The sequence below is a fragment of the Caretta caretta genome, chromosome 1 (genome assembly GCF_965140235.1).
Source record: "Caretta caretta isolate rCarCar2 chromosome 1, rCarCar1.hap1, whole genome shotgun sequence".
Classification (NCBI taxonomy): Eukaryota; Metazoa; Chordata; order Testudines; family Cheloniidae; genus Caretta; species Caretta caretta.
In genome coordinates, this window is record NC_134206.1 from 256,600,207 (window position 1) to 256,616,343 (window position 16,137).

The 16,137-nt window shown below is 43.6% G+C and overlaps 1 protein-coding gene across 6 annotated transcripts in view; it reads right to left on the bottom strand.

The window, feature by feature from the left end:
• The window catches only part of LARGE1 (LARGE xylosyl- and glucuronyltransferase 1), a 374,291-nt gene that overhangs the window by 56,561 nt on the left and 301,593 nt on the right, over window positions 1-16,137 (bottom strand). For 4 of the 6 annotated variants that reach the window (XM_075123481.1, XM_048832595.2, XM_048832604.2 and 1 more), the window contains exon 10: window positions 6,528-6,683. The exons of the other annotated variants lie outside the window; for them this stretch is intronic. In XM_075123481.1, coding sequence (XP_074979582.1) covers window positions 6,528-6,683 — 156 coding nt within the window. The remainder of the gene's footprint in view (window positions 1-6,527; window positions 6,684-16,137) is intronic. 6 annotated transcript variants of the gene reach the window in all.

Sequence of the window (16,137 nt, forward strand, 5' to 3'; positions counted from 1 at the left end):
CACGCAGAGGTCTTTGCTACTAGTTAAAATCTTTACATCTCCAACTTGGTAAAAACAGTCTCTTCTCAGAAAGGGCTAGTGAGAGTGGTTTACATCCAGTGTGTTTCCGGTGTGAAGAGCCAAAAAGAAAATAGTTTGAAAAAGTGCTGCTGTTTTTTTCTTTTACTTTTCAGGAAATTCTTTTAGAAGGGCCTCATCCAAAGCCCACTGAAATCAATGGGAGTCTTCCCATGAATCTCGACGGGCTTTGGATCAGGCCCAGAGTCTCATAAAAACGGGCTGTCTCATTGCACCTCAAGCTTAAGAATTAAAAAAAAATCCCCCTTTGGCAGGGACTCCTCGTGAGAAATTGTGTGCAGAAAGGAGTTTTTATGGGATTGTGTAAAGGTTGAGCCTCTGTGCCCGTGTGCCAAAACCAGGCTCATAGTGGATATTATAGCCTTAGCTATGGAGTCATATTAGGACATTAAACATACTGCTCAAGTATTTGAGGCTTTACAAGTAGGTCCTCTAGTATGAAATGCTGGACATCAACATTATAAGCAAGAGAAAACTCATAACTAAGAGATTATTGTGAGCTTTGCCTTTATGGGTTTCCCTGAAAACTTGCTTTTTGCATTAAAAAAAAGGGGGGGGGGTCAGGCAGACATGGAAAAGAGCATGAAACAAGTGGTACTGAGTGACTAAGGGCCCAACCCAAAGCCCAGTGAAGTCAATGGAAGCCTTTCCAGTATGCTTAGGCTCTGATCTTAACTTCCCATCCACATATTGCATGAAGGGAAGGGTAGTGATACATCACAAATCAGTGCAGGAGAGCATGTTCACTCTGTTTTTTCTTTTAGTGCCCATGAAAACAAAAGGGACTGATGGCACTGGCTCCACCGCAAGCATAGTATGGTCAGCTCCTCCAAATGACCTCCAGCTGTTCCTCTATAGACTTGGCAAGGAGCTCTGATAATTTGCATAATTTCTGACCAGCAGCCATCCCTTCTATTCCAGCATTGTGCCCCCTTCATCCCCATTGTGGGAACTGGGCCAGACCCGCAAACATCATTTGCTGTGCAGACAGTTGTACTAAGGGAAATGAAAGATCCTTTGATTCAAGGAACTCTCTTCATTTCTGTGTGTGGAAAGAATAAGAGGAAGAACAGTGGAGCAAGACAATGACTGAATATTCTAATTCAAGCATTTTCATCCTGGAACTTGTAATCATGGCAATGCAGCAGCAGCAGCCGCCACCAATGAACATTTCCACCATCTCAGCTCCCAAGTCCAGCAAGCCAGCTTTTTCCTTTTCTCTCTTTGAAAATCACCACCATCTGTGCACTTGTCACAGCTAAAACAGCCTCTTCCTGCTAGCTGGGAAGATCCGAATCTGACTTAATTCAAAAATGTTAAACCTTTCTCTCTTGTTGCGTACCAAGATGACAACAGACACTTGCCAATGAACCAGGTGATGGTAACTTCACAAGGTTTCCTTTGCTACGGTCGCCATGTTAGGCAGGCTGGTTTTAGAGACAGAAGACCATAACCAACACACAGGAATTTCTTCCGAATTTAGGATGTGGGCTCACCTGTACATGATGCCCCAAAGCTATGAGAACTGTAGTCACATTCTATGCTGCTCTGAGAGGAAGTTAAAGCTGTCACCACATGTGTTGTGTGATTCCAATCAAAAATGTATCAGCTCTCTTTGCAGCTGGCAGCAGATTGACAGCACAGCAGCTATAAATGGAAAGAAAGCTCATACATAGTAGCATGAACAGATGCCTATCACTTTTTCTCAGTGTAATACACTGACCACTGTGGCCTAGGCCAGTGGTTCCCAGCCTCTGGTATCCTTACCAGTAGTTATACTTCTGGCTTTTGGGCCTGGTATTCTATGTTCCAGCTCCCAGCCATAATGATGAACCTGCATGGTACGTCCCATTGCCTGTCTCCCCTTCACGTTCACAGTTTCTAACCCACAGTGGATCTTGTACTGCTTGAAACTCCAGACTCATAACATCCCTGCTGTTTGGTGCAGCTGAAGTGCCATTACTTATTAGAAAAGACTACTAAATACAGGGTCCAGGGGGCACATCACTTCAGTGTGTGGCCTCCTGGGTCTTTTAATAAACTATTGGAAAAAGAGGAAAAAATATGAGTTAATTTACCTGCACATAGAAAGAGATATAGGAGCAGATTATCATTTAAACTAAGGCAGTGTAAAGGGGCCTTACAGTGGGAATACATGTAATTACACCCTTTTAAAGGCCATCTTTATAATCATCTTCACGCTGCCAGAGGGCTGTAAATGGGCCTTCGTGTAACTGGGAATAGTATGACAGGTTTCAGAGTAACAGCCGTGTTAGTTTGTATTCGCAAAAAGAAAAGGAGTACTTGTGGCACCTTAGAGACTAACCAATTTATTTGAGCATGAGCTTTCGTGAGCTACAGCTCACTTCATCGGATGCATACCGTATGCATCCGATGAAGTGAGCTGTAGCTCACAAAAGCTCATGCTCAAATAAATTGGTTAGTCTCTAAGGTGCCACAAGTACTCCTTTTTTTTTTTTTTTGGGAATAGTATATGAACTATTGAACTTAATTCCAAACAAGATACTAAATACATCACCGTTACAAGTATTAAATTACAGTACTGTGATAACCAGCATATTAGATTGAGGCCTTAAGGGTGGCACCTGATAAAGCCAGATTGTGAACGAAAGACACAACAAGCCATTGCTCTTGTAAATGATCACAAGTAGAGTTCAGGGGATTAGTGATCATCTAGCTCTCTCTAGTCTTAAAACAGTCTAGTGTCAAGGCAGATGTACCTGCTTACTCAGTTACCTACCAGTATCTACATACCAGCTACAAGCTCAGTAAAATGTGCGATTTTAAGCTTTCTGAACTGCCAGTTTCAGCACCCAAAATGTACATTTTTCACTGCACTCTACCAACACAATCTCTGGAATAAATCAGTTTACCAAGGTATTACAGAGGAGAGGGAGATGCAGTGACAAGCACCTGGCTACACATAAAGCCTTCTAATCCACTAGGAGTATCATCATCTCAGCATAATTCCATCCCCCAGCCTTATTTAAGCAACAAAACATGACAAGGGGTGTGAATCATGCTGGGATAATGCCATATCGAACCACATGTCCTGTGTGAATCCTAGGAGCTGCATCAAAATGCACGTGACATACATGCTTGCTTTGCCATGCCATACAACCTTTATAAAATCAGATACCATTAAATCAGAGAGATTCAAGATGTTGCATATGACAAACTGCCTATATAAATATATATATCTTACTATGTGCCCCTTGTTTTGTTTTTTAACCTTCTCTCCCTTTTTATATCCTCCATTTTCCCTTCAATATTTTGATGCCTCTGTTCTTCAGCCTTTCAGAGACCTTTTAACATTTTCAGTTCATTTTATTCTCTAAAAGTCTCTCTCTCAAAGACGTTTTTCCTCTTCTGATTTGACCTTTCCCCTCCACATCTATTTTTGCCTTCGCTGTTTCTTCTCTTCTCTGTTCCAGTCTCTCTCCACCACTATTTATCCATTTCTCACCACTTTCTTTGATTCCCTATCCTCCCAAAATGTAAGTGAGATGATAACCCTATGTATCAGCCATGCCTTTGGCTGTACAGCATATATACATCTGGAAGTGCTGTAATTGAGAAACTACTGGTGGCATGTCCTATGGCTGACTTACCCACAGAGGCAATGGGAACACTGTCAGGTGTTAAAAATACTAAAGCCTACTTCTCGTCTCTTGGGTAGTATTGTGTAAGTGGTACTGTTTTTGCTTTACTGACTTTCATATTGAGTATCTCAGACATTTTACAAGATCCATTGTCCTTTTCTTTAGAAGGCACCATAAAGTGCTGCTACTTTTTGTTTCTATCTCTTCACATTGTGTAGCGGAAATTGCTATTTGGCTAGAACGCTCTTGTGGCTGAACTGCACAGAAAGTTCATGTATCTATCTATATGTAAAGGCTTCCTTCAACTTTAAAAAAAATTTGTTATCACACCCACATCCACACCCCCTGTATATAAATGTACTTGCAGTATTCAGAGGAGTCACTTAATCTGGCAGATTTCTCTTGTGAGCATTTTGCTGCTGTTCAGAACACTGCTACTGTAGTGTGCAGGTAAGGGGAAGGGGAAGGGGGAGGGCACATAGTTATTAAAGAAAGATACTGACAGATATGGTATTTTTCTGCAATATCCTGGACAAGCCTTTTTGAATTAAGTTTAAGTATTTTAGGAGTTCATTGTATTAAAAATGCAAAATGGTTATGTATTATTGCTGGATTGTGTGTAATATCTCTAGGGGTGAGACATGACTAATGAAGACCCTGGGAAATATTATGAGCCTCACAATCTATTTGAAACAATGTGCCAGAAAAGAATGAACTGTTATAGTTAAGTGGCTTTGTCATAAATATAAAGGGAAGGGTAAACACCTTTAAAATCCCTCCTGGCCAGAGGAAAAACCCTTTCACCTGTAAAGGGTTAAGAAGCTAGGATAACCTCGCTGGCACCTGACTAAAATGACCAATGAGGAGACAAGATACTTTCAAAGCTGGAGGGGGGGAGAAACAAAGGCTCCTTCTGTCTGTGTGATGCTTTTGCCGGGAACAGAAAAAGGAATGGAGTCTTAGAACTTAGTAAGTAATCTAGCTAGATGTGTGCCAGATTCTGTTTTGTTTAAATGGCTGATAAAATAGCTGTGCTGAATGGAGTGTAGATACCTGTTTTTGCGTCTTTTTGTAACTTAAGGTTTTGCCTAGAGGGATTCTCTATGTTTTGAATCTGATTACCCTGTAAAGTATTTACCATCCTGATTTTACAGAGGTGATTCTTTTATTTTTTTCTTCAATTAAAATTCTTCTTTTAAAAACCTGATTGCTTTTTCATTGTTCTTAAGATCCAAGGGTTTGGGTCTGTGTTCACCTATGCAAATTGGTGAGGATTTTTATCAAGCCTTCCCCAGGAAAGGGGGTGTAGGGTTTGGGGAGGATTTTGGGGGGAAAGACGTTTCCAAGCTGGCTCTTTCCCAGTTATATATTTGTTAGACGCTTGGTGGTGGCAGCAAAAAAGTCCAAGGGCAAAAGGTAAAATAGTTTGTACCTTGGGGAAGTTTTAACCTAAGCTGGTAAAAATAAGCTTAGGGGGTTTTCATGCAGGTCTACACATCTGTACCCTAGAGTTCAGAGTCAGGAAGGAACCTTGACAGGCTTTCTTAGGAAATCTCTACGGGGAGGTGTATGCAAATGTAAGCCCCCTGGTTATGCAAGAACTCAGACTTTTGAAGCTTTGCCCTGAGGAGGGGACCTTTATCTGTGCTGATCACCTGTTACATGAGGACAAGATCAGAGGCAAAGTGGTATAAAGGAGTGACTCACAGATTCATGAGAGTGCTGAGCCAAGGTGGTTACGAACTTGTAAGCACAGAAAAAAACCCTGGTGGAGTTTGAGGGACTGACTCCTTCCAGATTCTTGGTTGGAGTTGGGGTGATCTCTGGTAAGTTTATTAGCATGCACGTAGGTTCTTGTATTGTTTTCAATATGTTTTCTCTCTTATGCTCTTATCTTAAGAATAAATGTGCTTGCTTAGGAAGGGCTGTGTGATAACTTACATCTCTGGGCAACTATGCTGTTTATAACCGCTGAGGAGGCCTGTTTAGGCAGTCGGACTTGCTAGGGAACTCACAGTATAGGCAGGGAGCTCTGCAGCCTGAAAAAAACCCTGGTCAGGAGGGAGAGACACATGGGTTTCCACCCAAGAGAGGTAACGGTTTGAAAGCCTAGAGTATTGCCATTGCTGGACCACAGAAGAGGAATACAAGGGCAGTTGCCCTGAACTGTGACAGAACCCTCCTGTAGTCTCACAGCATAATTGTACATTCATGGGTTAACTCATTGTATACCGTGCAGTAGACATGTAAAAGGTAGATTTTTGACTTTCAAACTCAGCATTCTTGATGTTTTCATTTCTTCTTCATTATTTGTATTACAGAAACACCTAGTGGCTCCACCTGACACCAGGGCCCCACTGTGCTGGGCACTGTACAAACACATTGTAAGAGACAGCTCTTTGGCCCAGAGATCTTAGTCCGAAGGGTGGGATTGTCAAAAGTGCCGAATGGAGTTTTGAGCATCAGTCCCGTTGATTTTTAACTTGTGCTTCTAAATCTCTTAGAAACTTTTGACAATCCCACCCTAAATAGAAAAGGCAGCCAAAGAGTGGGAGAAAGGCAGGATTATCACCCCCATTTTACTGACAGGAACTAGAGCAGAGCGAGAATGAATGATGTACCCCAAGTCAGATATGATGTTACGGGAACTGCAGGGAACTGCACCCACATTTCCTGAGTCCCAGCCCAGTCTCTTAACCACAAACCAGCCTTCCAATCATCTGCATTGTCTCTGTGTTAGGAAGGGCTGTGTGATAACTTACATCTCTGGGCAACTATGCTGTTTATAACCGCTGTTTATAACAATGCCTCACGCTTCCCACTTACATTTTCACTATTGATATCTGCCTCACTGGGGCAGCCAAAGAGCTCCCGCCTCAGCAGGTTCCCATCGTACTCTAGGAATGTCAGGTAGAGGTTGCGGAAAAACTCCACGTGCTTGTTTTTCACTCGCAGCTTCTTTGGCGAGTTCCAGTGAATCACCTGGTCGGGAAAACAAAAAGGGAACAATCCTGTTGTCAGCATGCAGCCTTTATACATCTTTAATATCCTTCCCTCTTTGCAAAAATATCCTCCCCTCTTTCTGCCTTTTCACTGGGAAGGTTTTGTGGTGTAGTCCATAAGTAATGGCATGTACTGTACAGATTCTATGCTTTTTATATCTTCCATACAATGTATTGCATGTATATTTGTATGTGTCTCCTTATACTTTGTGATGCAACACTGCATGCATATTGGCAGGGCTGGAGTCACGGACGAGTTATGTTATAGATGTTGGTGAGAGGAGAAGTCTGATGGAGAAAAAGCTGCGGCTATAAAATTTGGTCTGGGATTTTCCAGTGACTGTCTCAGCTGATGAAAATTATTCACTGTCTAGTGTCAGACAGCCTCTTCACTCATTGGGAATCAAAGAGAAAGATTCTCAAATTAATTTTTGTTTCTCTTTACCCACCCCTCTGCCCCTCCAAACAGACTGAATCTGATCCAAAAAGATGCATTAGCTGACAATGCTTCATGTAGGGTAACCATATTTCCCAAAGGGAAAACGGGACACCCCCAGCTGCTCACCTGAGCGTGCCTCCCTCCCCCAAGTGAGGCTGTTGCCAGTCACTGGAACCCTGCCAGCCCCCTGCATGCTGGAATGCTGCCTCCTTGCCCCCACCTAGCCCTACCTTCCCCTGTGCGGGCTGGCATCTCTGCTCACCCCCCCCCCCCACATGTTCCTCCACATCATACCCCACCTTTTTTTTTTTTTTTTTTTTGATAAAAATGGGCATTTGTCCCATTGTTCTTGCCAACTGATCAAGTTGGCAAAAGAAAAAGGGACAAAAGTCCAATTTTGAAAAAAAAAAAAAAAAAAAAAGGTGGGATGGCTGGGACAGGGCTTAGAAAAGGGACTGTCCTGTCCAAAACAGGACCTATGGTCACCTTAGCTTCATGTGAACTTGGCTGAACTTTGTTGTGTTGCATGGCAACACTATTTAATTCCAAGTGCCAGCAGGTATTTAGCCATTACTAGAGGGTGATGACTCCCTTGCTGGCCTAGGTTTAACTGTGCCACAGACATAAAGGGTCTGATTCTCATTTATGTTAAGGCCACTTCACACTGCTCTGTCAGCATAACTGAGAATAAAGCCCAAAGAAAACAGCAAGAGTGGAGCCAGAAATGGATTGCAGGAATTATTTCATTTGATGGAGGTTGTATTTTAGTCATAAACATGAAAGCTTTGTATTCAATTTTTTTCTGTGACTTCCAAAGGGATTAACCCTCCTCCCCCTTTTGGGAGTACTTCCAAATGGGGATTTCTGGAGGTCCTGCGTACCCATTAAAGTAATGACATGAAGGCGTGGTGTCCCTCATAGTCGGCCGCAACAGACTTCAGTGGGTGCCAACTGCTAACCTAGTAGTGGCTGCTGCATCTGTGCACTGTAAACATTGTTCTAACAACCCTCTTTTCTGATATGGGAACCTTTATTCCTTCCCTGGCCATTGATATGAAATCAATCAAAGTTTCAGAGTACCAAATACGCTGTGATGTAAATTTAAGTTGTGAAAAATACGATCACCTTTAGAAATAAGCAAATCACTTTTTCCAATTAAAGAAACACTTGAAATAAAAATAATGAAGTATCTACATACTGTATGATCCAGGGAGACCACTTGGAGCAAAGATATTGCTCTAAGAATTATTCTTAGGCAGTTTTGCTTTTTGTTGGTGTTGTTTTGCCTTTTTCTATATTCTCAGTGTCTAGTTTAACTCTGAAATAACATCCTCTATGGTATGCAATGAGAAGTGCACATTGTATAGAAACAAATGGGAGCTTGAACCAGCATTGCTGGGATCTAAAACAGATTGAAAGCCATACAAGATTTACTCCAACAAAAGAGGATCTTGAAGACTCCCTGCTTTAAAAAGGGCTTTATTGGTTTCATGCCATTGTGTTTAACTGCAGCAGAGGGCACTGCAAAAAACAAGTCTGAATCCTACCTCAGGGGAAGCAGACAAATATAATACCACAAACAAGGGACTGAAGGAAATCTAAGGGGCTGCTAAACAGTTTTAAGGGGTTCTAGCAGTTTTGTCAAACAGGCATGGAATGCGAATTGTTCATCTGCTGATAATTTGGACTGCTTTAGGATGAGATCCAAGAACAGAGAGATTGGAAAAGTGCAAGAAAAATGCCTACCAATTAAATCTTTTTTGTGCTACTCCCACAGTCAGGATGATTTCCTTCCTGCATTCCCCCTGCGTATTGTGTCTCCTGCCTGAGCACCTCAAATCCTCATCTTGGGGATCTGAACCATTCAAATCGTTAATGAGAATAAACTAAATTTCTGTGTATAGGACTGGCTCCCTTCCCCACAGGGCTTTCCCATCATCACACACTATGTCACATTGCAGCAGAATACTAGTGTCCTGATGCCTCTATTCTACTACGTGGGTGATGATGTCAAATCAAGACAACCGTAGATGGCAACTCTGAGTCTCCTTGCTGCTGCAATTGAAAAGTTATTGTGTCTCCAAAAGCTGGTAAGTGTCAAGGATCTGGTGGTCATGATCTAATCAGATTTGAAATGCGTGTCAAGATTCTGTATGTGTACAGATGTCAAGGCTGCCTGGAGTGAGCTGCAGAAAGATGAATGGAATTGATTACCGTCCAGAAAACTTGAATTTTTATCAAGAAGGACAAGCAGATTTCAACTGGTCAGAGGACAGAAAGAAACAATGTAACCAAGTCAAGGACACTAGAAAAAGCACAAAACAGATCTATTAAAGGTGAGGGGCTATTTTAAAAAGGAGCGTAATTAATGAAACTCCCTGAAATACCTGAAAATACAAAAGGATAGCAAGCTTCACAAGACACTAAGCATCTTAACCACCAGCATCAATTCCTAATATACACAGAAGACAATATTGTATGTTTTTTTCTAAGTGCCAAGCCCACAAATTCACCATGGGCTCAGACTGAAGCTGGATTGTTTCCGTCTTGTGTACCATCACCAACAGCAGAGATTCTACAGCCCAAAGATACCAGTGTAACCTTACATGGGTTGGAACAGGCATCACTGAGGGAATAATATGAAGACGATAGGGTTGAATAGATATAGCTAAAGCCATAATGGGGCTATGAGAACCTTTGTTACTGGGGATGATGCATGATATGGTAACAACTCAGTTTGACTGTTAAGAGTTTAAGGATGATTTGGTGGATAGGGCACTTAGAAATGAAAAATAAATCTTTACGTGCAAGCTGAGTAATTCTGAACTGGAGATTAGAAAGAGACAATGAATGTAGAACCCAAAAATGTCATTTTTGCTGTGCCCCTTTTCCAGGACTGAACCATACTTTAATATTGTATTCGCTTTCTTTTTTCCCCTTTCTTTTAATTTCCTAGCATTTTAAAAGAAATTGTGAAAAGAGAGAGCTTCAATTTCCAGGACTTTGAAGCTCTGCTGGTGTGGGAAAAAAACCCTGCAGCTAGAGCATGTAAATTCCACTACCTGGAACTGCTTGGTTGGACACCACATAAACACGGGCATCCTTGACTAAGGCCTCCTAAGAATTAAGGAAAATATACCTCTTAATCTTTATTTAGCAATTTATGTCCTAAAAGATCTGAACTTAGAATTCCACACCTATTTAACTCCTGATTAATCACCATTAAGCAACTTGGCACTATCTAAATTTCTACTAATACCATCCCACTTAATCAGCAGCCTTTACCACTCACTGAAATTAGGCTCAATCAGTTCCCTGGAATACAACCAAATATATTGTGCTCAAGTGAAGCAGAGTACATTGTAATGATAGTTTACCTTTATACCACATCTTTCGTCCCAAAGCACTTGGCCTGTTATACACTTGGCACACCATGAAAATGCATTTAACTTTGAGACGGAAGATAGCAGAAAATGCTCTACAGCAGTGGAGGAAGGATATGTAGCATAATGATGCAAGCACAAACTCCTACTCTTACAACCCTGGCTCTAACATCCACACAGACATCAGAGCTGCAGTTTTTAAGGTACGGCCTGAAAATTCACACAGTTAACTGCATGGAACTTAGTTAAAGACAAAGTTCTGTGCAACCTTTCCTAGGTTTCAAGTTGTTGCAAGTTGCATCATTTGCTCCAGGGAGACTCAATATTTCAAACCTGATGTTTAGAGCACATAGCCATACCCTCCAGCAGAACACTGTATCTCTGGGTACCTTCTTAAGGCTTCAGAATGGTGATCAGTGAGTTTCTTCAATACGGTCATTTGTAGCATTCTAATGTTGAATTTAGTTGTAGTGTCTAGGAAGTTGATGCTGGGGTTGGAGTGTTCTACAGAGAGTTTGATGGATGGGCAGTGATTGTTGAAATTGTGGTGGAAATCTCTGAGAGAGTTTAGGTCTTCTGTCCAAAGGATGAAAATATCATTGATGTATCTCAGGTATATTGTTGATTTTGTGGTGCATTTTTCAGAAATTCTTCCTTGAGATGGCTCATGAAGAGGCTGGTGTATTGGGAGCTACCTTAGTACCCATGGCTGTTCCCACATTTTGGTGAAAGTGTTTGCTGTTAAATGTGAAGTTGTTGTGGTTGAGGATGAAATGGATGAGTTTGGTGCTGTGTTTTGTGTGGATAGCCAAGTGTTGTCCGTTCTCTTGTAGGCATTTGAGGCAGGAACCAGTGCCGTCATGGTGAGGAATATCGGTGTATAGGGAGGTGACATCCATGGTGGCAAGGATGGGATTCTGGGGGAGGTTGTTAATGTTGTGGAGTTTGCAAAGGAAATTGCTAGTGTCTTGGAGGAAGCTGGCACTTTGTATGGTGAATCATGTAAGGATGTGCGATAGGACCCTCAGTGGCCGGGCAAGCTAGTGGCTAGATCGTTGGTTCGGGGGGCTGTAGGCAGCCACGTAGCCAGGAGGGAACGGGGGAGCGACCCAAAAAAAAAAGGCGCCACCCGCTGCGGCGCTTTTACTCACCCAGCGGCGCTCCGGCGGCAGGCCCTCACTCGCTCCGGGTGTCTTCGGCGGCACTTAAGGTCCGGCCACCGAGGTGCCGCCGAAGACCCGGAGCTCCGCCGGGTGAGTAAAAGTGCCGCAGCAGGTGGCACCATTTTTTTGGATCGCTCCCCCTGTTCCCTCAACAGGGGAAAATTTAAAAGGCGCCAAGAAATTGACAAGGCGCCACTTGTGCTCAGTGCGGGAGCGGCCGCTGCCCCGCTACCCCCCCTTGCTGTGCCACTGGCTGTAGGAGGACCTGACCGCCCCCTTCTTCTACAGGTCCTGGCCCAGGGTCCTGTGTTGCTCAACCCCTAAACAGGGGAGATGGATCCCTGTTTTCCTGGCCTGCTCCCTATGCAAGTCCTTTTAGTTTGGGACATGGCCCTGCTAGTCAGCCCCTGACTGAACCAGGCTCTCTTCTTTTCTCCCCCCTCCAGGCCTGGCACTGGTTGCAGGTATAACAGGGCGGGACTAGCTGAACCCACAGGTGTTCTTAAACCCCTGCTGTGCTGGGCTGCAGTCTCTCTGCTCCTTCACAGGATGGTTTCTATGAGTTCTGATATTCCTTCAGTAAGAATGACAAGGCCAGATATGATGGATCTGCCTGGGTTCCCTTGTTTGTGTACCTTGGAGTGCATGTAGAAGGTCCCTGGGGTGGGTTGATGGGGAATGAGGTTGTAGAGTTTCTCTTGGAGTTGTCTGGGTAAGGATTTGATTGTATCCATGGACTTAACAGGGAAACTGCTTTCATGGATCATTACAACAACCTGTAATATACACCTGCCTGCTCACAGTTAATGGTCCACTTCAAACGCCTTTTGCATAACAATCTAATCATTACATCTGATGAAGTGAGCTGTAGCTCACGAAAGCTCATGCTCAAATAAATTGGTTAGTCTCTAAGGTGCCACAAGTACTCCTTTTCTTTTTGCGAATCTAACCCTTATTACCCACTCCATCTCAACTGACCTGCTACATGTTACTCCTTATGCTGAACTATCTGTCACAACTTGTATTTAGCTCAGACACTCTGATTTCTTTCCCCAGACCTGAAGAACTCTGTGCAGTTTGAAAGCTATGTATCTTCCACAAGTTGATCCAATAAAAGATTTTATTATATCTACTTTGCCTCTCTCATACCTTAGGATCAACATGACTGCAACAACACTGCAAATAATAATTTAGCAAATTCCCTGGGTCTTTTCACCATGACAATTACCAGAATCCTTGTGTGTAAACAGAAGTTGAATCATTGACAATCAGCCTTCTTCTCATGCTTGACTCATTCATTATGGTCACAGTTCATTGTCAGAGACATTACAATTGTTTACTTTCTTTCATAGGATCTCTGTTGCCATTTGCCTATGGTTGCCAGGTACCCGATTTTGCACCGGTCTTTCCGGCTGAAAAGGGGACCTAGCAGTGTCCGGTCAGATGTGCTGACTGGACACCAAAAGTCTGGTTACCGCGCGGTCGGGGGAGGTGCTGGGTCATTAACCCGCACCAGCTCCTGCTCAGAGGAGGCTGCCTCCTACCTACAGGCAGGTTCCTTGTCAGACTGCAGCAGCTTCCATCCCAGCCCTGGAGCAGAGGGAGCCCAGCTGGGGTGGGAGGGAAGTGGAGTCGATCCAGCAAGTGACACTGGGAGGGGGGGAAGAGGAGTGAGCGACAGGGGCAGGGCCTTGAGGGGAAGAGGCAGAGAAGGGGGTGGGTCCTCAGAGGAAGAGGTGGAGCCTTGAAGAAAGAGGCTGGGAGGGGCAGGGCTCAGGGGTCCAGTTACCAGCAATTAGAAACGTGGCAACCCTACCTTTGCCAGACCACAGTAACTGAAATTTCTTCACAGACAAGAACACACCTTTTGCCAAAAGGGAAAAGAAAACATAGGTTCCCATCCAGCAAGAAACTCTGCGTGCAGGCTGAGCCCCACTGATTTCAGGGATCAGGACCATTGAGTATATATGTACCTCCAGCATAATAAGCTATTATCTATACAGTGTGAGTAGCAGTGCTTCAGCACTTTTTGCCTGATGTACTGTGTTCCTCGTAGCCACTCTTACAGAAGTCGTCACATGGAACATTTTGAGCCGGATCCTCAGCTGGTATAAATTGGGATAGCTAATTTCAACAGCCACCAAAAATCTGGGCCTCTCCAATTTAAAAGAATAAAAATTGCTAAAGAAGATATTAAGGCAACTTAGGAGGAAAATGCACAGAGAAAAATAATGATTAGAATTCTATGCAGTTGATAGGATATATGCAAGAGCTTCCACATTCATAAAGCATGCTGACCACATTGTGCTTCCATTATTCAGGGCTGTGAACAGAGCGGCAGAGAAGTATATACATACTTGAATAGCAGCTAACTATGAAGCGTCTCTAAGTTTATTTGACATAATGTTGTATGTAATGATGACAAATCCTATGGACTTTTTTAGAGTAGCAGCCGTGTTAGTCTGCATTCGCAAAAAGAAAAGGAGTACTTGTGGCACCTTAGAGACTAACCAATTTATTTGAGCATAAATAAATAAATAAAATAAATAACAAATACACTGGTTAGTCTCTAAGGTGCCACAAGTCCTCCTTTCCTATGGACTTTGAGACCAGATGGAATTAAACTGGTGTATTTTCTGCTTGACGGGAAAAAATGCAGTTTCACGTGACTTGAATAATACTAAAGCCTGGACCAGCTTTAGTCTGGAATTTAAATCTCTTCCAGTATTTCCTTTTTCCCCAAGACATCCTTCTTAATCCTCCAGCACCAACTTTATAATTCATCTTTCTCTCTCCCCTGGAGGCCTCTACTACCTTATTCTTTACTCCAGTCTTATTCACCATGAAATACAGGATGTGCCAAATATATGGTGTTGTACCATTTATATCAAATGTCATGGAAACTGACTAATTTACAGATTTAAAAAATATGCCTTCAAACTCATGTTAAATATGTCTGCTGCACAGTTCATGTAAAGACCACATACTGACACAGCTCGCATTTTGTTAGAAACTAGAATCTCACTAAATGCCATAATGCTAATCAACAAATTGAAAAATGCTCACAAAAATAAAATAAAATAACCCCAATCCTGTGGTCTCACATTATGGATCAGTTCCTCAGCTTGTGCACATTGGCACAGCTTCACAGAAGTCAATGGAGCTATGCCTATCTACATAAGCTGAGGCACTGACCCAATAACTCAATAAAGATTTATGCCCCTGATTTAGTAAAGTACTTAAGGTCATACCTGATTTTAGGCTTCTAAGCATGGGCATAGTTTGGGGGCAGGTGCAGGGAGGTTATTGCCTCCTCCCCAAACAGAGGCAAGGTGTGTGTGGGGGTGTCACATGGGGTCACGTGCCACTCCCCCCCTGCATTTCTGCAAATGCTAAGCTGCCCTGCAGGGCTTGCTTTGCTTGGCCTGCCTGGGAGGGGGCTCTGACCTTCCCACGCTGCGCCTCCTTCCCCACACCCTCCCTGGCATGTTTCAGTTCAAGGGGAGCGGAGAAGGCGGTGGGATGGAGCAGCTGTTCTCCTGCGCTTGGGTCCCTGCCTTGGCAGCTGGACACTGCCTCCTTGGTCCCAGTGCCTGTCTGTTTCCTGTACAATGGTGAGTGTCCGGGGGGGAGGGGGGGTAGGAGGGGGCGAGGTGCTAGGGGAAGGAGGGTGTGTGGAAGAGAAAGGGATGGGATGGGGGGACGCAAGAGCCTGGCACGTGGTGTCCCCTCGGTGGTGGCAGCAGCCCCTGCAGGGAGGCGGCCCCAGCAGCACCAGAGCAGTGACATCGCTGCAGCAGCTGGTGCTGGAGTGTCGGCCAGCAGCAGCTGGGGCTCCCCAGTTAAGCAAGCATATCCGCCCCCCAGCACCGGCAGCCCGAGTACCCTCAAGGCCGGGGGAGAGAGCCAGTGAGCCAAGAAGACTGGCTTCAGCGGTCACATGCGGACGCGTGCATGTGCACACGTGCGTGCTTTGCCCCTCTCCCCAAATATAGCAGTCACACAATGCCTACGCTTGTAAGTACAACTGACGCTGGAGGGACTACTCCTGGGGATAAAATTAGGCAAGTACTAAAGTGCGGTGCTGGGTCGGGGCTAACCCAAAGGTGCTTGAATTAGGTTCTTCTGTATCTAAGGCTTCATTACTTTTTACAAAATATTACAGTAATTTTAGTAGCATGCTGTGAAATACAATAATAAATAACTGAGACTAAATGACATGAGTCAACATAAATTTGGTAATCCACAATGGGTGTCTCAGACACTGACGTGAATTAATGTTACATTATTCTATTGTATATGGAAGATATAAGAAGATTTTTCCACAAGAGGGGCATTTTGACAGAATTCTTCCTTTAAAACCATTTTTGCTTCTACTCCAAGATCTCCTTTTTTGTTCTGATCCTGGCAATCACTCTTATACATTGTTCTTACCAGAAGTGTAAAGGA